At 36.8% G+C, this 23,188-nt stretch overlaps 1 protein-coding gene across 2 annotated transcripts in view; it reads left to right on the top strand.

Annotated features, from left to right (window-relative positions):
• Positions 1 to 23,188, top strand: part of kif4 (kinesin family member 4) — a 233,219-nt gene that overhangs the window by 28,342 nt on the left and 181,689 nt on the right. For both annotated transcript variants that reach the window (XM_042748267.1, XM_042748268.1), the window contains exons 6-7: positions 8,870 to 9,036; positions 11,176 to 11,270. In XM_042748267.1, coding sequence (XP_042604201.1) covers positions 8,870 to 9,036; positions 11,176 to 11,270 — 262 coding nt within the window. The remainder of the gene's footprint in view (positions 1 to 8,869; positions 9,037 to 11,175; positions 11,271 to 23,188) is intronic.

Raw genomic sequence — 23,188 nt, forward strand, 5'->3', positions numbered from 1 at the left:
TAGTAAAAAAAATCAATTAAAATAAAAAAAACCTTACACTAGGATTTGTTTCATATAACTTATTTTCATGGCATTTATCCCATTCCATCTACCATATCATTAATATAAGAGTTTATCACAGGTTTGACATCACAAAAATGAATTTCACACTTGTACATATTCAGTTTGAGTGCTTCTTTTGCAGTGATATCTGCTTTCTCATTACCAGAAAAATCCATATGAGCTGGAACCCAGCAGAAGAACATACTCAAGTTTGAGATGACGATGAAGACAAGGGACAGCTTTTTAGTGATTATAAAGGCAGTGCTCTTTGCATGCTTTCTATATAGTCTATATTCCATTCAAAATTTGTATAGAACTTTTTGACAATTCTGATTCGACTATGTTAACCCTTAGTCGGGGACACAACTAGGTTAAAGCCAGATAAACCAGCGCTGACAAACCAGAGAAACACTTTTCAATATACAAATAGCAATAATTTACCAGGGATTTACTGTAGTAACACTACCTGCACCATGGTATTGTGGCAGAAATGTGGGACATTCATATTTAATTTTATTATATTATTAATGTAGAAAAAATAAATGTATTAAGAGTAATGGAATATTATTACAGTAATTTTTGTAATTACGTTATAGTGTTTGTGCATTCATACTAAATGTACTGTTGTTAATATTATTACCTAGAAACCATATACTTACATTTTTACCATGGTATTGAGTTGCTATAAATGTGGTTTTAAATGCTACTTTTTGTTTTTTTTATTATTACCTGTAAAATGATGGTTTGTTTTAATAAATGGTTAATTTTATTTAAAATTTAAATTTTTGTATAATTAAATTATTGTATAATTATATAAAGATGTTACTGTTTTTGATAATGCACATTTGTTAGTAGCTTGAGTTGACAGTAGTAGTAGCCTTATGTTTATTTCTAAGAGACAAAAAAAAATATTTATCAATTTATAACAGTAAGCTGGTAATAATGTTTTCTAATATTAGAGGTACTGGTAGGTTTTCGCAGGAAATACAAGCAGGTCATCATTCACCTTTGCATCTATGTCACATCTATAAAACAAAGGAGTCCCAGATAGCAGGCTATATCGCATGTGCTTTTCTCACAGCAGCTGGAATAATTAAATTTATCATTTTGATGGCAGATTGTAATCTAGAAAGGTCCATACGACAATCATCAGTGACAGCTGGAGATTCACCAGTAGTTGCTAGTAGTCTACACGTAACACTAATACACACTAAATACATGTAGTCATGCAGTGCTGATATTGTTAACATTAACATTCTGAGAACGAAATATAACAATAATAATTTTCATGGTTTGATGTGATATGAGCCAAGCGATCAACAGATTCAATCACAATTGGTAGCATTTTTTTCCCTCAGTTGGTCAGTACGAAAGTGGCAGACATGTTATTTGTTCAGGGGCCAGTTGCATAAACTTAGTCTCGATGTTAAGACAGTGTCTTATGAGACTAGTTTCACCAACTAACAGTTAACCAAGGGGTAATTAGTTTTATATTTTGGATTCAATTTAGAGTGTACTCACTAGGCACGGTTGCCTTGAACCAAGCCCAAGTGCAATTATCCCCCCTCCCCACTCACCCACTGGCCTGCACTCACACTTGCACTAAACTTTTTGGGCCGGAGCATGCTTACGTCATAATATCTCATATAATGGAGAAACCTACTCTCGCTAATATTCTGCCTAATAAATGTGTAAATTATGCCATGCCTAGATTTTCAATTGTAAGTATCAGAGAATTATTACAGATGCAGTTGACGTTAATAAAAGAATTTGCAGCTTTAACCCTCTGGAGTCTACGGGTATTTTTGGGGCCTGGAGAAGTTTTGTCTTGCCCTGACATTTGGGGTTTTTCCGTTTCTTATAAATATCTAAATGGCTAAAGTCTAAGCTCACTGTATACAGCACAAACTGGGCTATAATAATATGTGAGCAGCATGTATGTACATGATTGTGTTTTTGAGAAGAAAAAAAATGTTAAGCGTGGTTAGTGAAAAACTAAAAATGTTAAATCACTTGAATAAGGCAATAAAACACATACAGAACATTGGTTCCCGGGACTTTTTGAGAACTGGAGCTTGTAGCCTAGAATTTTTTTTTTCTAAATGATGTGAAAATCATCTTGTTACTCACTTACAGAAAACAATATATTGATTTAAATTTTCTAAGACACTTTTTGTTGGTAAAATTCATATGCGAGTAGGCATCAACTATCATGAATATCATTGTGATTCACACCTGAGAAGACAAAGACCCACATAATGAGCTGCATAATGAGCCATTCAGTCAGCTGTGTCACTGAGAAAGGAAGAGTTACAAGAAAGACTGTGAGGACAAATGTATGTATTGTACAAATGTTTGTAGTTTATTTAGAATATATTTAATTATCCCACAACATAATTTAATATTCACTTGTGAGTGCAGTTAAACAGTGTATTAGGAAAAATCAAAGCTGACTTTCAAACTGAATTTTTAGCATCATTACTCCAGTCACACAATCCTTCAGAAATCCTTTTAACAATCGTATTCTACAAAAACATTTATTATTATTATTATTATTATTATTATTATTGTTGAAAAGAGCTGAGAATATTTTTTTCAGCTTTTTAGGGGGGATAAATTGAAAGAACAGCATTGTTTGTTACATTTGTGACAGTTACATTTATTTGTTACATTTATATTATTTACATCAAGCTTTTGAATGGTATAGTAGTGTATATTGTTATTGAAACTTCATAATATTTCAATTGATTATACATTTAGTCAGGAATTATAGTTTGGAAAAAGTCTAACTAGTAAAATGTTTACACGTTATGTGAAAACTAGTACAAGTATATAAATAAAAAGAGACTTACTCATGTTTATGATCTCTGCTGAATAAAGTGCTTCATTCTTTTTTTTCTGAGGAAATCCAAATCTCAAATCCTCAACGACATCACATCTTTTTGGGGTGAATTGTCTTATTCCTCTCATCGCGAAGCAAACAGTAAAATAAAAAAAAACTTGAAGAACAGTCTCGCTGCTTTGTCTACTGTTGTGTGGGTGTATTCAAGCCGCGCGCTTCAGTGAAACATTAGAATCTGAATAGCGTGTTCAGCGCGGGGGCGTGGTCGCATTAGAAGATAATGAAGGGAGACGTGAAAAACGGACATCACGTAGTTTTCATATGGATTACTTTATCACAGAATATTTGTTTTTGGCAGCACTTGTTTAGTTTAAAAGTAGACATGTCAGGCTTTCTATAGATATCTCTCTCATGTCTCTTCGTTGAGTATTCATTGAGTTACAGTTCATTTTAATGACACGTTTGTAAATGAAGATCAGTGCAGACAAAGGCTGCAGACAGCACACCTTGTTTGTTATCTTTATTTTATAAGTGCACAAAGTTTTGTTGTTATTATGTCTGTATACAAAAAAAAGTAGACCCTTTACAAATTCGATTGATGTATTGCTCTTATCTGTACGATCAAAACTGAAAGTGTAATTTAAGTTCTTTTTGGGGTTATCAGGAGAGAATGCCTCAAAACGCGTATACGCATTAATCGACTTCAGAGGGTTAAGTTTATTATTTACAGTATCATTTCATTAAAGAGATCATTTTATATTTTCATGCTAATAATAATAATAAAATGTATAAAATAATTAAGGTATAGTTCACCCATCCAAAAATGACAGTTGTGTAATTTACTCACCCTCATAGTCCAAAAAAGTTTTTGTAATAAATTTTATCAAACAAAATATTTCTTGCTGAAGCTACTTTTTGTAATGTCTGTTTGATGCTTTACACAGTGACTTTAAATGATCTTGTGGGAGTACTTTCTTGTAATTAATTAGATCATGTAATTAATTAGATTAAAAGTTTTTAATCACTTACCAGCCCTAGTTCTTATGATAGAGTAGTCTGATGATAAAATCTCAATAACGGTCTGGTTTCTGAGACTTTAATCAAGAGCAAAAATCCACCTTTAAGCTTAATAAAGTTTTGTCATTTATCGTGATGAATTTCTGTATTACTATGAAAGCTTTGTGCTATTCTTTTTCTGGCCATATCACCCAGCCTTACCTAGAACCCTGCAGAGCCACAAAGTGGTTTTAAAGTATGAACATAAACTTAAACTTTTTTTTAAGTCAACTTTAATGTGAAGAAAGTCGAGTCGAAGTCAACTAGTCACTGATGACATCATTAATGAACAAATAAGTCTGGAGCTGTGATAAACCCCTCGTGCACAGCTATGGCATTTGACACAGCGCTGCCCACATGGCTATTGCTCCTATAACAGCTAATTTATATCAGTTCTTTTGCCTTTGGGTCGTTTTATTTCTCACAGATTTCTGCTCGTTCTAAATCAGATATAGCTAAAGTAGCACAGTACATTTACACTGGGTTTACATTTATATGAATGCATTAGTGAGAGCGATGTGTGTGAATTAATTCTACATGGCAGCATCTCTCTAGTAGTAGTTATGCTGTTGGATTTAGTTAAGAAATGTAAGAAGTGAAGTGACGTGACATACAGCCAAGTATGGTAACCCATACTCGGAATTCGTGCTCTGCTTTTTTAACCCATCCAAAGTGCACACATACCGTGAACACACACCCGGAGCAGTGGGCAGTCATTTATGCTGCGGCGCCCGGGGAGCAGTTGGGAGTTCGGTGCCTTGCTCAAGGGCACCTCAGTCGTGGTATTGAGGGTGGAGAGAGCGCTGTACATTCACTCCCCCACCTACAATTCCTGCCGGCCTGAGACTCGAACTCACAACCCTTAGATTGCAAGTCCGACTCTCTAACCATTAGGCCACGACTTCCCCTTTATGCTTGAACTTTACAGTTTTTAAGCTATTTTATTGAGAAATCACAGAACAGCGTTGGCAGTACATTTCCATGCTGAATGATTCTGTGCGCGCACAATCTACACGTGAAGTATGAGCTACTGTGTGTGGCTTATGTGTGTGCATTACAGTGCAGCAGCCCATTAGATTAGAACTGCGATTAACTTACCTGTACAATAAGTTGTTTAGAATGTGCATTCTCCCATTCAATTTCGAGCATCCAGTAATATAATCACACGTCTTGTGGAGCTTTCGGAGTATACATTTATTTGTCATTTTAACTGTTTGGAAATGGAACGTAAATGTGGAAGTCCTTCAAAGATATATTATCCTGTTGCGCCCTCTATAGGACCAGCGACTAGTCGACGTCAAGCTTAAAGCGTCAATGTCAGAGCACTGAAGTCAACTAGTCGATTAGTCTGTGCAACCCCTAGACTGTACTGGTTTTAACCCTATGAGAAAACTCATAGAGGGATTTTCAGCATAATTAAGCAAAATACAGTTTAGAGGTTTTGAGTCTGGATTTGAATGTGGCTACTGTGGGAGCACATCTGATCTCTTCTGAAAGCCGGTTCCAACTATGTGTGGCATAATAGCTAAAAGCAGCTCCCCTTGTTTTGAGTGAAACCTTGGTATTAATTACTGATGTTCCAAATGATCTGTTAGGTTTATATTCAGTGAGCACATCTGCAGTGTAAGCCATTGAGGGATTTATAATCAAATAATACTACTTTAAAATCAATCCTAAATGTAACTGGAAGCCAGTGTTAAGACCTGAGGGCTGGTGTGATATGCACATTTTCTAATACTAGTCAGAAGGAATCTTTTGCATATAAATATTTATTTTTTTAGATAGTTCTACAGGACAGAAAAATGTGTTTTTCGCTGCTATAGGCTAGTGAAATTTCATAGGTTTCACAGAGGGTTTCCTATGATGTCTGAGATCTGATGTCTGAGATCTGACTCTGATGGCTGAGAATGAAGTTTATTAAATCTTGCCTCCCTCAGACTCATTATCTCTCCTTTCTGCTTCTCAAGGTTACATGAGCGAGTGGTTTTATCATAAGCATGTATAAAACCGTATACAACACAAAAAACAATATACAAAAACAGTATGTTATCTGCATTGGATGGCATGGAACCACAGTCCTGTTCTGCCTTTCTGAGGGGTTAGATGCATTTCGGGGGAAGGGTCCATAGACTTTCTGAGGGGTTTTTCACTGGGTACAGTACCTGGTACTTTTTTTAGTACCACCTCGGTTGAGGTTCCAAGTTAACTGTACCATTACCAGAACGTGACACGTAAACTCTGCTGATCACAGATTGGCTGGAGAGAATCGTCACTACCTGAACTTGTGACACAAATACAACAGAACCGCTAGATACAGCCAGTGAAGGATCGAACACAACTGTTTTGAACGAGCACACCATTTTTTAACAACTGAAAAGTGGCCGTTTTGTTGTCTGTTGAGGAAGTACAGATGTTCCTCTCATTGATAGCAGAGGAGTGGAACCAGCGAGAGCTTGGAGCGACGCGGAATTAAAATGTTTTTCATGAGTTGCGGCAGTAGAGGTGGCACAGCTATAACGACATGAATAATCCTGCCCACTCTAAAGCAATGCTTAACTGTAGTGGAAACCCGAGCCGAGTTGTTGAAAAGTGCCAATAGTTGAGTGAGGGGGTGCTGAGGAATATTTGTTAAATATAACAAATAGTTGTGTGTCTGATAGGTACAAATGCTACAACATTCTGGGGACACCTAAGACTTATATTACAACTTGTAAAAAGTGTCATAAAAGGTGCCCATTAAAAGTACCTGGTGTTACAATTGCTGATGATGCTACCCAGGGCCTAAAACTACCACTACTTTGCCACACCTGCCAATGGATGGTGACTTGAGAAACTTTACCAATCATAATTGTTTTTTACGGGCATTAAAATGTATGTTCATTATTTAACTAAAAAGAGCAGAATAAACACATTTAACTAGTGGGGAAACACATTTAAAGAGCAGGTCATATGGTATTTTAAAGTGTCCTAATATTTTGTTGGAGTGCCCTACAACTGGTTTAAATGCATCTAAGGTCAGAAAACATGGTAATTCTCTCAGAATATACATTTATTATTAGAGCCATTTGCCAATGATTAGGAAATGATTTGTTCCAAGCGAGTTCGGAGCAAACCCCCCCCCTTCCTCAAGCCTACTCTGCTCTGATTTGTCAGCTGGACAAGCCTGTTGTGATTGGCACGGAGAGTCCTTGAGCCAGTTAGCCATCACTGCCATTGGCAAAGCACCTTTACATAAAACAATATAGAGGTCCAGTCCGTTCTTATAATAATGACATAAAATACAAAAACACTTATGCAAGTGAATCGTGGCCACACCTAAAGTTTAACTGCTAAACTGTGAACACTTGGTGGATATATTAGCCAAGTGCTAACGTGACTAACTGATGAAACAATACAGTTTGTAAACCAAAATATGTCTACTGTTATGTTTGAAGAACGACAGACAAAAGACGCTGTGTCTTATCTTTTAATCAGAACACAGAGCAGCTGTATCACAGGAGCACCAGCCTTATAACTCGCTTGTCTCTCCCGCATTAAACCTATAATTGCCCGTGCAGCACAATAAAGAACAATTTCACAATGATTATCAAGTCTATGGGCTACACTACATTTTTTTATTATTAAACTAATTAATTAGAACAACATCAGTATACAATTATCGACACATTCTTAGGAAATAGTGGGTTCACAGTGAATTATCAGAACTACTTCAGTAAGACCGCAATATTGTGCTTTACCTGGAAACCTAAAGCTGCACTAGGTATACGTCACGTTAGCACTTTTTTGGACCACTCAATTGAAAATGTACACAACGTATCAATCGTACTTACAGGTTGTGGTTCAGAGAGCTTGTTAGTCCAAATTAAGAAAGAAGATTAGAAGCCAATGAACATAAAAGCCTAGATTAGAGAAGCAGTCCTTGATAAAATGAACAAAAGGTTTAAATTGTATTTCTGTGGTATCCTTGAACACTGCGTCTTCTCAATATAATGTAAACGCACTAATAGCGGAAGTTTTGTGGGCAGGTCAGACTCTGGTCGTATTTCACGGGCAGGAGGGAATTATGCAAATGTGTTACCCAGTGACGTATACCTGTAACAGGCAAAAGATTCCAAAATATAACGACTCGTTAAGGCGATTCAGAACCCACTCTCTCTTTTGAGAGACAATATCTTTATTTATCATGCACTTTTTTTGATTAACAACTTTGCAGATTATTTTCATTAAAGGATAGCTACATTATTAACTGCAAAATATATATTTTTCAAAAACCCATATGACCTGCTCTTTAATAAATTTTTGTTTTAAATTTTCACTGTTAATATATATATATTTTTTTAATCACTATAATACTACAATTGAACTAAATTATTTAATAATAATGATTTTGAATTACATAATTTAAAACAAACAAAAAAAGCTAAAATATACACTGGAAAACTTCTCTTTTGTTGACAGATTTTAGGAACCATTGGTTTTACAAACTTGGGAAGATGTTTGGCTCTTGTTGGTTTTTCAAATTTACATTATAAGCTACGTTATAAGCTACTCAAGCTCACAGTGCTTGCAGAGATGGAATTTGTGTGGAGAAGCATGTACTGCAAACCGCTCCAAAACATTTAAACGCTGTTATCATGAGAGGTTTACATGAAAAGATCACAATTCAGTAAATCTGATTACATATTTATTATAAAATTACAATGCAGTCTTTGTTTTTGATAATCCTACTAAGCCATATTATGTTCTCAGGCATTGTTAGAATTAAGAATAAAAGTTTCCGGCCAACTAGAGTCTAACACTTTCATGTACTCCCATCCATCACAACTGCACAGTCTCTTGGGAGTACTGTCCACAAGCCTTCGGCTCTGACTACCTTAAATTTCACATACCCTCTATGACCGCTTATGTCTTTTTGTTTTCATTGTGTAGATTGTTGGGCTGACAGAAAAGGAAGTGTTTACTGCTCATGAGATGGTGGGTTGTCTTGAGTTGGGAAACTCTGCACGAACAGTGGGCTCAACAGCCATGAATGCAGCCTCATCTCGCTCACATGCCATCTTTACCATATCACTGGAGCAGCGACGCAAAGGAGACAAGTACGTAACAGTGCATGCTGTTAAACTAAGATTACTTAAAATGTTTGTTTGGATACTCAATAAATTGAGTTGGCTGTTGTAATACTTTTTAGGTTGTATATGAGGGTGGAAAATGGAGAAAGCGGTGTCTAATTTTTGTTATGTAGAATTAAAGGCAGGGTAGGTGATTTAGTTAAAACATTTTTGTTATAATGGTTGAAAGTCTCTTCTCATCCCGATAGCAGTCAACAAATTGTGGTCTAAATGTATTTATGTCTTTATATAATTTGTGGAAGGTGCAGGACCATAAAATGTTCGACCAATCATATTGTTCGGTCCGAACATTACGATTGCCTGTCCTAACTACCTGTCAATGTATTCATTTGCATACCACTGCGGACCCTGTTCGTGCTGACTTGATACATCATCAGTGCATTCTATTTCAGAATGAGTGAGAAAAGGCATTATTATTGTAATACTATGAGCTTTGTACTGTAATGTTTTCTCACCGGTGAATGAGACATTAGGTAATCTGACAACTTTGCATTCAATCCTTCACCAATGCCTTCTATTATCACGTCACTGATTTGCTTCTAGTCTGTCTGAGTGCGTTCATGTGCTTTAGAGGAGGTGTAGCTTTGCAGAGTATTTATGCAGGGAAGGTGGGATCTTGCTTTTAAAGCTAGATTACTTTTGATAGTCTTTCTGAAATCACTTACCCTACCTTTAAGAATGGACATGCAGTTGCTTGTTATTGAAAAATGTTCATATTGAAACTGGTAACCATTTTTGATGCAATAAGGTGCTAATGAAAGAACGTCTCAGGTTACGCATGGTTCCTCGAGGGAACTCGAGCTGCGTCATAAAATGCTTTGGGAGCGAGAATGCCCACGCCGCCAGACTTACAAATCTCTGCCTAGTGTGGAAGAGCACAGCTAAAGCGAGAGAAAGAGCGAGGAGCCTAACAAGTAATCAGGGACATTCCGCCCAATGGCCAAACTTCCGAAGGAGTGAGTCTTGACCCCCAAGAGAGGGCAGATCAGAGGACTCGAGGCTTTAGGATAGCATCCTGATCCACCGCTTAGCATAAGCTTCTTCTGGCCGGAGGCCTCAGCGCACTGCAGAAGAAACATGTAACCAGAGGGTCATCCTCCAATCCAGACCTACCTTCATGAGGAAACTGTATGCCTTGAGGTGGAAACGTTTCACCTCCTGGTGCGGAGACCACCAGCTTGACCCAGTTAACTGCCCGGTTGGTACAGTTCTGGAGTTCCTGCAGGCCCTTCTCTCCGCAGGGTTGACCCACTCCACCCTGAAGGTCTATGTGACAGCCATTGCGGCCTACCGCACCCCTTTCGGTGGCCAGTCAATGGGCAGACACCCTCTGGTTACATGTCTCTTCTGCAGTGCGCTGAGGCTGAGGACTCCGGCCAGAAGAAACTTATGCTTAGCGGTGGATCAGGATGCTATCCTAAAGCCTCGAGTGAAGTTCTGGGCGAGAGCAGGCATAGTTCAGGCTGTGTGTTTTCCTTGCCCGCAAAGAAAAAAAGGGGTAGGGACACACGCAGTTTGAATGTTGTCTGCTTGAGAGTCAAGCACCAGAATCAGCTCTCGAGGGAGTTGACGGCTGCGACGGGAGTGTTTGTTACTACTTTGCTTCACTCTCAGAAGGCTCTCTTTGAGGAGGGAGTCTTCACTGGCATTTCTCGCAAACAGATAGCTACTGACACACACACAAAGCACTTGCTGAAAGACAGAAGGCTAAAGCTGGTTTCACTGCATGTGCTTTTAAGCTTCCTGGTCTCTGACGTCACCTGCCTATGATGTCTCGCCCATCCATTGGTCTGATTACACACATGATTCAGAGCCGGTCAAGCTGAAGGCATTCCCAAAGCGTTTTACGACGCAGCTCGAGTTCCTGAAGAGGAACTGATTACTTATTTTTTTTATTGTTGTTATTGTTGTAGGTTTTATTTATTTATTTTTTTGTCAAAGTAAATTCATCCAGGTCTAAAATATATCCTAATGGTCATCTGGTCAAATATATATATCATAATGGTCAACTAATTCTGGATCTTTATAAAACTGTAAAATGTTAAACTATATCTGTAGAATGATTGTAAGTAGTCATTTCATTTAAATTGATATTTGTTTGTCAAGGGGTGATGTAATGGTCTCCAAATTGCACTTGGTGGATCTCGCTGGATCTGAGAGACAAAAGAAAACTAAAGCAGAGGGAGATCGACTCAAAGAGGGTGAGTGCTATCTAAAAAATCCATCCTTAATATTTATTGCCTTTTTTTTTTTTTTTTTTTTTTTTTTTTTTTTTTTTTTTTGAAGGAATAGTTTATAATTGTTTTGCTCTTCATTGGGATCTCTACATGCCGGCATTTTACAGACATATAAATCATGTCTGAAAACAAACATAACGCACCTAAAAAAAGAAAATTGTCATTTACTCATTCTTATGTGTTTCCAACCCATATGACACAAAAGGAAAAAAAATATCCATAGAATATGCTGGTCACAATATAAAAAGACTGCAGTAAAAGGTCCCTTACTACCTTATTCACCTTATTCTAAGCAAAACCAAGTTTTTCTAAGGGTTACGGCAATTAAAGGGTTAGTCCAAACCATCAAGACTGTGAAACACACACACACACACAGAACACTATATAAAACTTTATTAACACTTTACAATAAGGTTTCAGTTATTAGCATTAACTATATAAATAAATATTATTATATATATAATATGATGTGTGTATATACACTCACCGGCTACTTTATTAGGTACACCTATTCAATTGCTTGGTAAAACAAATTGCTAATCAGCCAATCACATGGCAGCAACTCCATGCATTTAGGCATCTAGACGTGGTGAAGACGACTTGCTGAAGTTCAAACTGAGCATCAGAATGGGGAAGAAAGGTGATTTAAGTGACTTTGAACGTGGAATGGTTGTTGGTGCCAGACGGGCTGATCTGAGTATTTCAAAAACTACTGGGATTTTCATGTGTGGACGAAAATGCCTTGTTGATGTCAGAGGTCTGAAGAGAATGGGCAGACTGGTTAGAGATGATAGAAAGGCAACAGTAACTCAAATAACCACTCGTTACAACCAAGGTATGCAGAATACCATCTCTGAACGCACAACACGTTGAACCCTGAGGCGGATGGGCTACAGCAGCAGAAGACCGCACAGGCTCACCAAAATTGGACAATAGAAGATTGGAAAAACGTTGCCTGGTCTGTTGAGTCTCGATTTCTGCTGCAACATTCAGATGGTATGGTCAGAATTTGGTGTAAAGAACATGAAAGCCATGGATCCATCCTGCCACCACCACCAGCCTGAACCCAACGGTTTAGGCTGGTGGTGGTGGTGTAATGGTATGGGGGATATTTTCTTGGCACACTTTGGGCCTCTTATTACCAATTGAGCATCGTTTAAACGCCACAGCCTACCTGAGTATTGTTACTGACCATATCCATCCCTTTATGACTACAGTGTACCCATCTTCTGATGGCTACACCCAGCAGGATAATGCACCATGTCACAAAGCTCAAGTCATCTCAGACTGGTTTCTTGAACATGACAATGAGTTCACTTTACTCAAATGGCCTCCAGTCACCATATCTCAATCCAATAGAGCAGAGTGTAACTCTGAAACACTCAGTCAGAGAGTGTTCGCGAGTGAAAATATATCTGTGCTAAACTTATACTTAGCCTCCAACTAACACACTGTTGAGTAAAATCTGAGAATTTATTAGCCATTGGCTAATGTTAGACATCATTTAGTTGCCAGAATGAACGCATATGCGAGTGATTTACTAGCAATGTAGAGGGTTGTTAATGCACTGTGAATAAACATGAACATTTTGATTAACTAACATTAGAAATGTTATAGTAATGTAATATAGTAATGTAATAAAAGCTGTAAAAATGTTGTTAATGTCAGTTTGGATTTAAGGGTTACAGCAATGAAAGATTTACACTTTAAAATCAAGAGTGTCAAACACCCACCCACCCACAGAGAGCAATATATAAAACTTTGGTAACACTTTACAATACAGTTTAATTTGTTAATATTAGCTATATTGGTTAACTTAAACAATAATTATATAGCATTTATTAATGTTTATTAATGTTAAGTTCAAAATGTATTAAAATTTTGAGTTGTATCTTAACATTAGCTTATGTACTCTGAATCAACGTGAGCATGAATATTTTTAATATTAGTATCAACTAACAATAAAAAAGATTAATAAATGAACAAACGTATATTGTTCATTTTTAGTTCATGTTAGTTAATGCATTAATGTTAACCAAAGAGACCATATTGTAAATCGTTGCCAACACTTTTTAAGATCTATAACCATTTTTAAAAAATATTTTAATGATCTATAATCATTTGTGAACTAATTATATAAAACTATATTACCAGTAAAATACATTAACTTATTTTATGTATATGTTTCTTTTTCTTATTAATTGAACTGAGCAGTAAAGGTTCAGACTTAAGATTTATTTATCGTATCAGTGAGAGATGTTAGGATACATAAAAGTTGAATGATTTTTTCCTTTAAAGAATTTTAAAAATGATTTTAATGCTCTATAAGCATTTCTACAATAATTATATAAAAGTATACTGATAGTACAGTGAATTTCAACTGATTCTATGCATTATTTTTTATTCTGATACAAAGAGAACTATCTAAAGAGGATTATGATTAAAAGATTAAATTTTAAGATTACGATTAAAATGATTAAGGTTAAAAGACCAGACATCTATCAACTATAATGTGTGATAGTTTTAATTTTTTGGTGGCCCCTGAGCATGATAAATTTATGAATCTTAGCATGTTTCCTAAGAATGTCTTGTTCTCCATATGTAAAAAGTTTTGGAGTGTAAGAATAACAAACTTTAAAGATATAAGAAAATGACTTTTTTTTTTTAATGTTACTTTAACCCTCTGGAGTCTAAGGGTATTTTTGGGGTCTGGAGAAGTTTTGTCATGCCCTGACATTTGTGCTTTTTTCAGATTCTTATAAATATCTAAATGGCTAAAGTCTAATCTCACTGTAATCAGCACAAACTGGGCTATAATAATATGTGAGCAGCATGTATGTACATGATTGTGTTTTTGAGAAAAAAAAATGTTATGCATGGTTAGTGAAAAACTAAAAATGTTAAATCACTTGAATAAGGAAATAAAACACATACAGAAAATTGGTTGCCGGGACTTTCGAGAACTGGAGCTTGTAGCCTAGAATTTTTCTTTCTAAATGATGTGAAAATCATCTTGTTTACTCGCTTACAGAAAACAATATATTGATATAAATTTTCTAAGACACTTTTTGTTGGTAATAGTCATATGCGAGTAGGCGTCAACTATCATGAATTCACACCTGAGAAGACAAAGGCCCGCATAATGAGCTGCATAATGAGCCATTCAGTCAGCTGTGTCACTGAGAGGGATGTTACAAGAAAGAATGTGAGGACAAAATAAATGTATATAATTTTATGTTTGTAGTTTATTTAGAATATATTTAATTATCCCACAACATAATTTAATACTCACTTGTGAGTGCACAATATAATTTTTTTTTGGATTGTTAAAAGCTGACTTTCAAACTGAATTTCTTGCATCATTACTCCAGTCACACAATCCTTCAGAAATCCTTTTAACAATCTTATTTTCTACAAAAAAAACATTTATTGTTGTTATTATTATTATTATTATTATTATTAATGTTGAAAAGAGCTGAGAATATTTTTTTCAGGGTTTTTTAGGGGGGATAAATTGAAAGAACAGCATTGTTTATTAGATTTGTGACAGTTACATTTATTGTTACATTTATATTATTTACATCAAGCTTTTGAATGGTATAGTAGTGTATATAGTTATTGAAACTTCATAATATTTCACTTGATTATACATTTATTCAGGAATTATAGTTTGGAAAAAGTCTTTGGAAAAAGTCTAACTAGTAAAATGTTTACACGTTATGTGAAAACTAGTATATAAGTATATAAATAAATAAAAAGAGACTTACTCATGTTTATGATCTCTGCTGAATAAAGTGCTTCATTATTTTTTTCTGAGGAAATCCAAATCTCAAATCCTCAACCACATCACATCTTTTTGGGGTGAATCATGTCTTATTCCTCTCATCGCGAAGCAAACAGTAAAATAAAATAAAAACTTGAAGAACAGTCTCGCTGCGTTGTCTTCTGTTGTGTGGGCGTATTCAAGCCGCACGCTTTAGTGAAACATTATAATTTGAATAGCGCGCTCGGCGCGTGGGCGTGGTCACATTAGAAGATAATGAAGGGAGACGTGAAAAACGGACATCGCGTTGTTCTCATATGGATTACTTTATCACAGAATATTTGTTTTTGGCAGCACTTGTTTAGTTTAAAAGTAGACATGTCAGGCTTTCTATAGATGTATCGCTCATGTCTCTGTGTTGAGTATTCAGTGAGTTACAGTTCATTTTAATGACGCATTTGTAACTGAAGATAAGCGCAGACAAAGGCTGCAGACAGCACTCCTGGTTTGTTATCTTTATTTTATAAGTGCACAAAGTTTTGTTGTTATTATGTCTGTATACAAAAAAAAAGTAGACCCTTTACAGATTCTATTGATGTATTGCTCTTATCTGTATGATCAAAACTGAAAGTGTAATTTAAGTTCTTTTCGGGGTTATCAGGAGAAAATACCCCAAAACGCGTATACGCGTTAATCGACTCCAGAGGGTTAATAAATTGCCATGGCAACACCGTTAAACATCCAAAATCCGTTCACAATTTAACATCTTCAGTATCTTGGCATCATGCCGACAAAGTTTGGTGTGAATTTGATAATTTTTGCAAGAGTAGTATGTATTAATTCATAGCCATTTTTTTTCCAATCTATATTTAGACTAAAATAGCTCATTTCCTGTTGGTCGTAGCTAATGACTGTAAATTAGAAAGTTGTCCGGCTTGCTTGATCAGAACAATATATGTACTGAGTTTGGTAGCTCCAAAACTAACCCCCCAATTTTTGTCAAAGGGTGGCGCCATAGAGTGCCTCTTCCACGCCCTTTTATGAGCTTTTGCCAGTGTCTAACTATCATTAATGCTGATGTGTGTGTTAAATTTCATGAAATTCTAAGCATGGCCCTTAAGGGCCCTGAAAACACCAGAAAGTAATATTAAAGGTTGACACGTTGCGATGGCAACACTATTTTCGGTATCAATAATCCCTTTACAGTTTTATGTTGGCTGTATTTTTACAGTATTCTGATGAAGTTTGAAGCAAATTGGGTAAATATAAGAGGGTGCATTCAAAGCATTTTAAAAAGTAACACACTTCCTGCTGCCAGTTGGTGGCGCTATAACTTTGACTCCTAATAGTCACATCTATGTGATCAGAATCCTTGAATGAATAAACTGCTGAGTATATTTTTGATTAGTATTAGTAAGTTATTTGTGACTTCCTGTTTCTCATTTCTCACCATAATTTCAATGCTTCGCCACGGCCAAACTGGTTAAGATATCCCCTCACAATTTTTTTATCCCCAATGTCTTGAGATCATGTTGATCGAGTTTGGTGGCAATCAGTTAAAAAACCTACGACGAGTTTATCAAATTCCAGATCATGTGATTTTCACAAAACACTAAATAGCCCACTTCCTGTTGGGCGGAGCCTATGACATGTAGTGGGAAAGTTGTTTGGCTCGATGAGATCTATATGTGTAAGACCAAGATGGCGGCGCGTACACATCGCGAGGCTCGGCGTCTCTCCAGTTTTTTGCAATTTTGCAGTATTTTTCCTGCTCATCTCGGGTCTGTTCGTACTGAACAGCTTTGCTTTTACAATGTACACTCGACAAGAACTTTTGGATATTGGTGAGGACTTTTCCAACAGTTTTATCACCAATCTTTGACTCTTCCTGAGATCTCCAGAACACCAGAGGCTACGCACTCTACCAGGCCAGACGGAAGTGCTCGCAGGCGGCGTCGAGATCGTAAACAAAGGCGGGGGGAGCGCGGCGGTCAAAGAGCTAAGCTAAAGCTAACACCGCTCCGGCTCTCTTTACCCAGTATTTTCCTCGCTAATGTGCGGTCATTGGTGAACAAAATGGACGAGTTACGACTTCGCATCACCCACAGTAAGAGACTTCTGGATTGCAATGTCATGGTTTTCACAGAAACATGGCTACACAGCGACATACCCAATAATGCTGTTGAGCTAGCCGGACGCTACACGCTCCGGGCAGATAGAAGGGCAGATGACTCTGGCAAAACAAGAGGTGGTGGATTGTGCATTTATGTCAACAAAGCTTGGTGTACAAACACTGTATTTTTTGCCAAACCAAGCCAGACTTGAGTGGTTTTTCTATTGGTTGAATTTAGTCATTTTTATCTGTCTGTGGAGTTTATTTGCTCCTTTATAACTGCAGTCTATATTCCACCGGATGCTAATGCCAAGCTTGCTTTGAACGAACTTCATGTGACCATTAGTAAACAACAGACTGCTCACCCGGAGGCTGTTTTTATTGTTGCGGGTGATTTTAATCACTCCAAATTAAAGACAGTGCCCCCCAAATTCCATCAGCATGTTTCCTGCCACACCAGAGGAGACAACACTTTGGATCATGTTTACACAAACATTGATGGAGCTTACACCCCGATCCCCCTCCCCCACCTCGGACAGTCTGATCACCTTTCTTTGTTTCTCACCCCTAAGTATTCACCCCTCATCAACCGTGTGAAGCCATCAGTGAGGACCATCAAAGTGTCGCCAACTGGAACAGACTCTTAACTTCAGGACAAGTTTCAATACACAGACTGGAGTATGTTTGCTTCTCAGGCTGCCTGTGGCTCTCACACGGACATTGATATCTATACCTCCTCTGCACTGGATTACATCAACACCACCATTGACAGTGTTACAACAGAAAAACAGAGCACTACATACCTTAATCAGAAGCCATGGATGAACAAGGAGGTGCGACTTCTGCTGAAAGCCCGCAACACTGCCTTCAGGTCAAATGACGCTCAGGCCTACAGCAAATCCAGGGCTAACCTGAAAAGGGGCATCAAAAAGGCAAAGTACTGCTACAAGCTGAAGGTAGAGGAACACTTTTCCAAGTCCTTTTTGCATGTGACAGGGCATCCAGGTCATCAGCTACTGCAAGTCAAGCAACTGTACTCCAACGGTCACAGATGTCTCCTTCCTTAACGAGCTAAATGACATTTATGCTCGCTTCAACAGCGACAGCAAGGAGACAGCCACCAAAATCACACACTCAGCAAACCACCAACCCCTCAAACTCACCTCCACAGATGTCCACACTGCATTGAGCTGGATCAACGCACACAAGGCTGCTGGCCCGGACGGCATTCCTGGACGTGCGCTTAGGGCATGTGCAGAGCAGCTTGCAGGGGTCTTCACAGACATTTTCAACCTGTCCCTCACCCAAGCAACTGTGCCAACATGCTGTAAGTCCACATCCATTGTGCCAATACCGAAACAATCCTCCCTGATGTGCTTAAATGACTGCCCCGTAGCACTCACACCCATCATGAGGTGCTTTGAGCTCAAGGACTGCCTCCCACCCACACTGGACCCACACCAATTTGCCTACTGTAAAAATAGGAGCACAGAGGATGCAGTATGCTCAGTGCTGCACTCTGCACTCACACACTTGGACAATAAGAACACATATTTACGGATGTTGTTTGTTGACTCAGCATTTAACACAGTCATTCCCTCCAAGCTGACCATAAAACTTGGAGACCTGGACATTAACACCTCCCTCTGCAACTGGATTATGGACTTTCTGACCAACATACCCCAGCATGTTAGGTCAGGCCACACCTGCTCCACCACCCTCACACTCAACACCAGCGTACCACAGGGCTGTGTGCTGAGCCCATTCCTTTACACCCATGACTGCAAGCCTGTGCATGGATCCAACTCCATCATTAAGTTTGCAGATGACACACGGTGATTGGCCTCATCAGCGATGAGACTGCCTACAGGGAGGAAACGCTGTCCCTACGCATCACAGGGACACCACATCCTGCTATTGAGGACATCCAGAGGAAACGCTGTCTACGTAGAGTTCGCAGCATTCTTAAGGACTCCCCTCACCCTGACCACAGACTGTTTAACCTCCTGCCCTCCGGGAGGCGCTTCAGGAGCCTCCGGACAAGGACCAGCGGATTCAGGAACAGCTTTTTCCCTACAGCTGTCTCCTTACTGAACTTTGCCCTCTGACACCCCCCACCTCCCCACACCACACACACAGATCCTCACCCCTCCTCATCACTACATCTGATTTATTTATTTACAAACTTATTACTTGCACTACTGTCTATTCATCCAGAATACTGAGTAATCCATTTGCACACTGAAATATTTTCTATGCACTTTACTGTCCATTGCACTACTGTAAATGATGTTCATAGTTTCTGCTTATAGTGTACATACACTTTTACATAATCCATCTGTATAGTATGTTCATAGCACACCTATTTGTATATCATGCTGATAGTATTTAAAACTCTGTAAATTATGTCCATAATACTGCCTTATCTGTATATTTATTGTACATTTGTAACATATTGTAGACCTTGTATATTCTGTACTCACTGCTTATTGCACTTCTGGTTAGATGCTAACTGCATTTCGTTGCCTTGTGCAATGACAATAAAATTGATTCTAATCTAATGTGTACTGAGTTTCATATGTATACGTGCAAGTATGTATTATATATGGCCCTTCGTATTCCAGGGGGCGCTGTAAAGCCCCTTTGCCATGCCCATATACTAGTCTCTGCCTGGCCCTAATTGCCGAAAATTCCAAGGTGTGTGCCTATTATCAAGAGTTTTTGAGCATGTTAAAGCCCCCAAAAAGCCCCCGATAGCAGCGATGGTGGGCCCAAACCATCAGTGCAAACGCCACCCCGGTGGCATCTGGAAAACTGTGCCCAGCGGGCACATGCAATTACAGTAACCCTCTGGCAGTCTGCTTTTAAGGGATACAACAATTAAAGGGTTATTCCAAACCATCAAGACTGTGAAACACACATACACAGAACAATATATAAAATGTTAGTAACATTTTCCAATAAGGTTTCAGTTATTAACATTAACTATATTCATTAACATGAACAATAATTATATAGCATGTATTAATATCAGTTTATATTCAAAACTTAAACATTTAAAAAAGTTTTATCTGTTAACATTAGTTAATGCACTGAACTAAAATCAACAAACATTAATAAATACTGTGAAAATATATTGTTCATTCTTAGTTCATGTTAGTTAATGCATTTACTAATGTTAACAAATGAGACCTTATTATAAAGTGTTACCAAAACCTTTAATGATTTACACCGTGTGCATAATTATTAGGCACGTTGATAAAAAATAAATAAATAATTCCAAGCACATTTTACCAATTCTAAACCACAAATCTTAATAACAACTATTCATTTTGTGTTTAATAATTTATGAGTGTTATATAATTGTCCATGAAGGCTGGAAGTTAAAAAACTCCTTATATTCAGGTGTGCAGAATTATTAGGCGATTTTCTTTTACAGATGAAATGAGCCAAAAAAAAGTGTAACTCAGACTGAAAAGTCAAAAATGATTAAATCCCCATGAAAAAAATATTCAAAACTAATGCAATACAGAAATCGCAAAGTTAAGACAAGACCATTGGACAAAAAAATAAATACATTGCTCCTGTTTTTGACCCCGCTGTCCTAGTGAGCATTTTTTTTTGATGACTGATTATGAAGAATTGACAGAGCAGCCATCAAGTATTATACACTGTTCTAGGTTATTATGTTTTTGGTCCTGTTATTAAGACCTGTTTTTCTGTATTTAATGGTAAGAAATTACCAGTCATCCAGCTTTTTTAATCAACTATACATTCCATTAGTTTTGCAAATTGGTATGTTTCATCAACAAATATAGAGCTGAGTATCATCAGAATAACGGTGAAATCTAACACCATTTTTCCTAATATTATCTCCCAAGGGTTACATGTAAAGTGTGAAAAGTAACAGTCCTAGTACTGAGCCTTGAGGTACTCCATACTGCACTTGTGATTGGTGTGATAGCTCTTCATTCACTGCTACAAATTGATGGCAGTCAGATATGTATGATTTGAACTATGCCAATGCACTTCCAATAATGGCCAGCAAAGTTTTCTAGTCTATTCAAAAGAATGTTGTGGTTGATAGTGTCAAGCGCTGCGCTAAGATCCAGTAGCACTAATAGAGAGATAGAATCGCGACTGGATGATAAGAGCAGGTCATTTGTAACTCTGAGAGCATTCTCAGTACTATGATGGTCCAAATCGTGACTGGAAATCCTCACAGATCCCGATTTTCTCTAAGAAGGAACATAGTTGTGATGATGCTACCTTTTCTAGTATCTTTGACAGAAAAGGAAGATTTGAGATCGGTATGTAATTAATTTAGGTTGGTTACTGCATGATGATTGAAATCGCACATGGCCTTAAGCTATAACCTAAATAAACTGAAAAGAAACATCATCGACGGAATGGTCCTGAGTGCACTGCACGAGCTTGTGGTGCAGTCTGCAGGACAGCTCAAAGCATTCAAATGATTCAAAGCACCAAACGCGAGCAGAATCAGCACTGAAACGTATTACTCGACCCGGTGACTTTTTATGAATGGCGGTGAGAATTTGAGATTAGTAATGCTGTCATAAAATTCACAACAGTTGTGCTGTAATTATATAATAGGCTGTAGTGTGACGCGCTACATGTCTGCTGTTTCAGAACTGTTTTTAGTTGTGATTCACTGTTAGTGCTGCTCTTGGTTTGAGCCACTTTAATTTGCATTTGGGAACGCAACATTCATCATTAGAAATGTTTATAAAAAGTTTCAGTGTCACATTATCCTTCAGAAATCATTCTAATATGCTGATTTTCTGCTCAAGAAACATTTCTCATTAATATAAATGTTAGAAACAGTTTTGCTGCTTAATATTTTTGTGGGAACAATGATACCACTCAAACATTTGTATAAGATTTAAAAAAGAGAGATTAATAATTTTATTCATCATGCGTGAAAGTGACAAAAAGTGAGTGAAGAAATTTAAAATGATTTCTGTTTAATAAATGCATTAACAGATTTAATTAATATATTTGATAAATGCAAATAAATGCTGTTCATTAAACTTTATATTTATCAAAAAATCCTGAAAAATAAAGTGCATCATCATTTCCATACAAAATATGAAGCAGCAAAATTGTTTTCAACATTGATAATAATCAGAAATGTTTCTTGACAGTCAAATAAATTGTAATGATTTCTAAAAGATCATGTGACACTGAAAACTGGAGTAATGAAGAAAATTCTGTTTTGTATCACAGGAATAACATTACATTTAAAAAATATGTATTAAAATTGAACTCTTTTTTTTTTTTTTGTATTTGTAACAATATTTCACTTATATGTATGTGTGTGTGTGTGTGTGTGTATATATATATATATATATATATATATATATATATATATATATATATATATAAATAAATTCAGCTTTGATGAGCAAAAGATCATTAATAAATAAAAAAATCATTAATAATTGTAATGTTTCCAAACTTTTGACAGGTACTTTAATAGTAATAATAATAATAATTCTATATACTTTACTATAATATAATATAGTACTTTATTAAAATATGTGACCCTGGATCACAAAACAAGTCTTAAGTCGCTGGGTTATATTTGTGGCAATAGCCAAAAATACATTGTATGGGTCACAATTATAGACTTTTATTTTATGCCAAAAATCATTAGGATATTAAGTAAAGCTAATTTTCCATGAAGATATTTAGTACATTTCCTACTGTAAATATATCCAAACTTAATTTTTGATTAGTAATTTGCATTGCTAAGCACTTCATTTGGATAACTTTTAAGGCAATTTTTCTCAATATTTAGATTTTTTTGCACCCTCAGATTTTCAAATAATTGTATCTCGGCCAAATATTGTCCTTTCCTAACAAACCATACATCAATGGAAAGTTTACTTATTCACCTTTCAGATGATTTATAAATCTCAATTTCGAAAAATTGACACTTAAGACTGGTTTTGTGCTCCAGGGTCATATATGTTATTATATTGT

This window comes from Cyprinus carpio, chromosome B21, assembly GCF_018340385.1.
Source record: "Cyprinus carpio isolate SPL01 chromosome B21, ASM1834038v1, whole genome shotgun sequence".
In the NCBI taxonomy this organism is placed as follows: domain Eukaryota; kingdom Metazoa; phylum Chordata; class Actinopteri; order Cypriniformes; family Cyprinidae; genus Cyprinus; species Cyprinus carpio.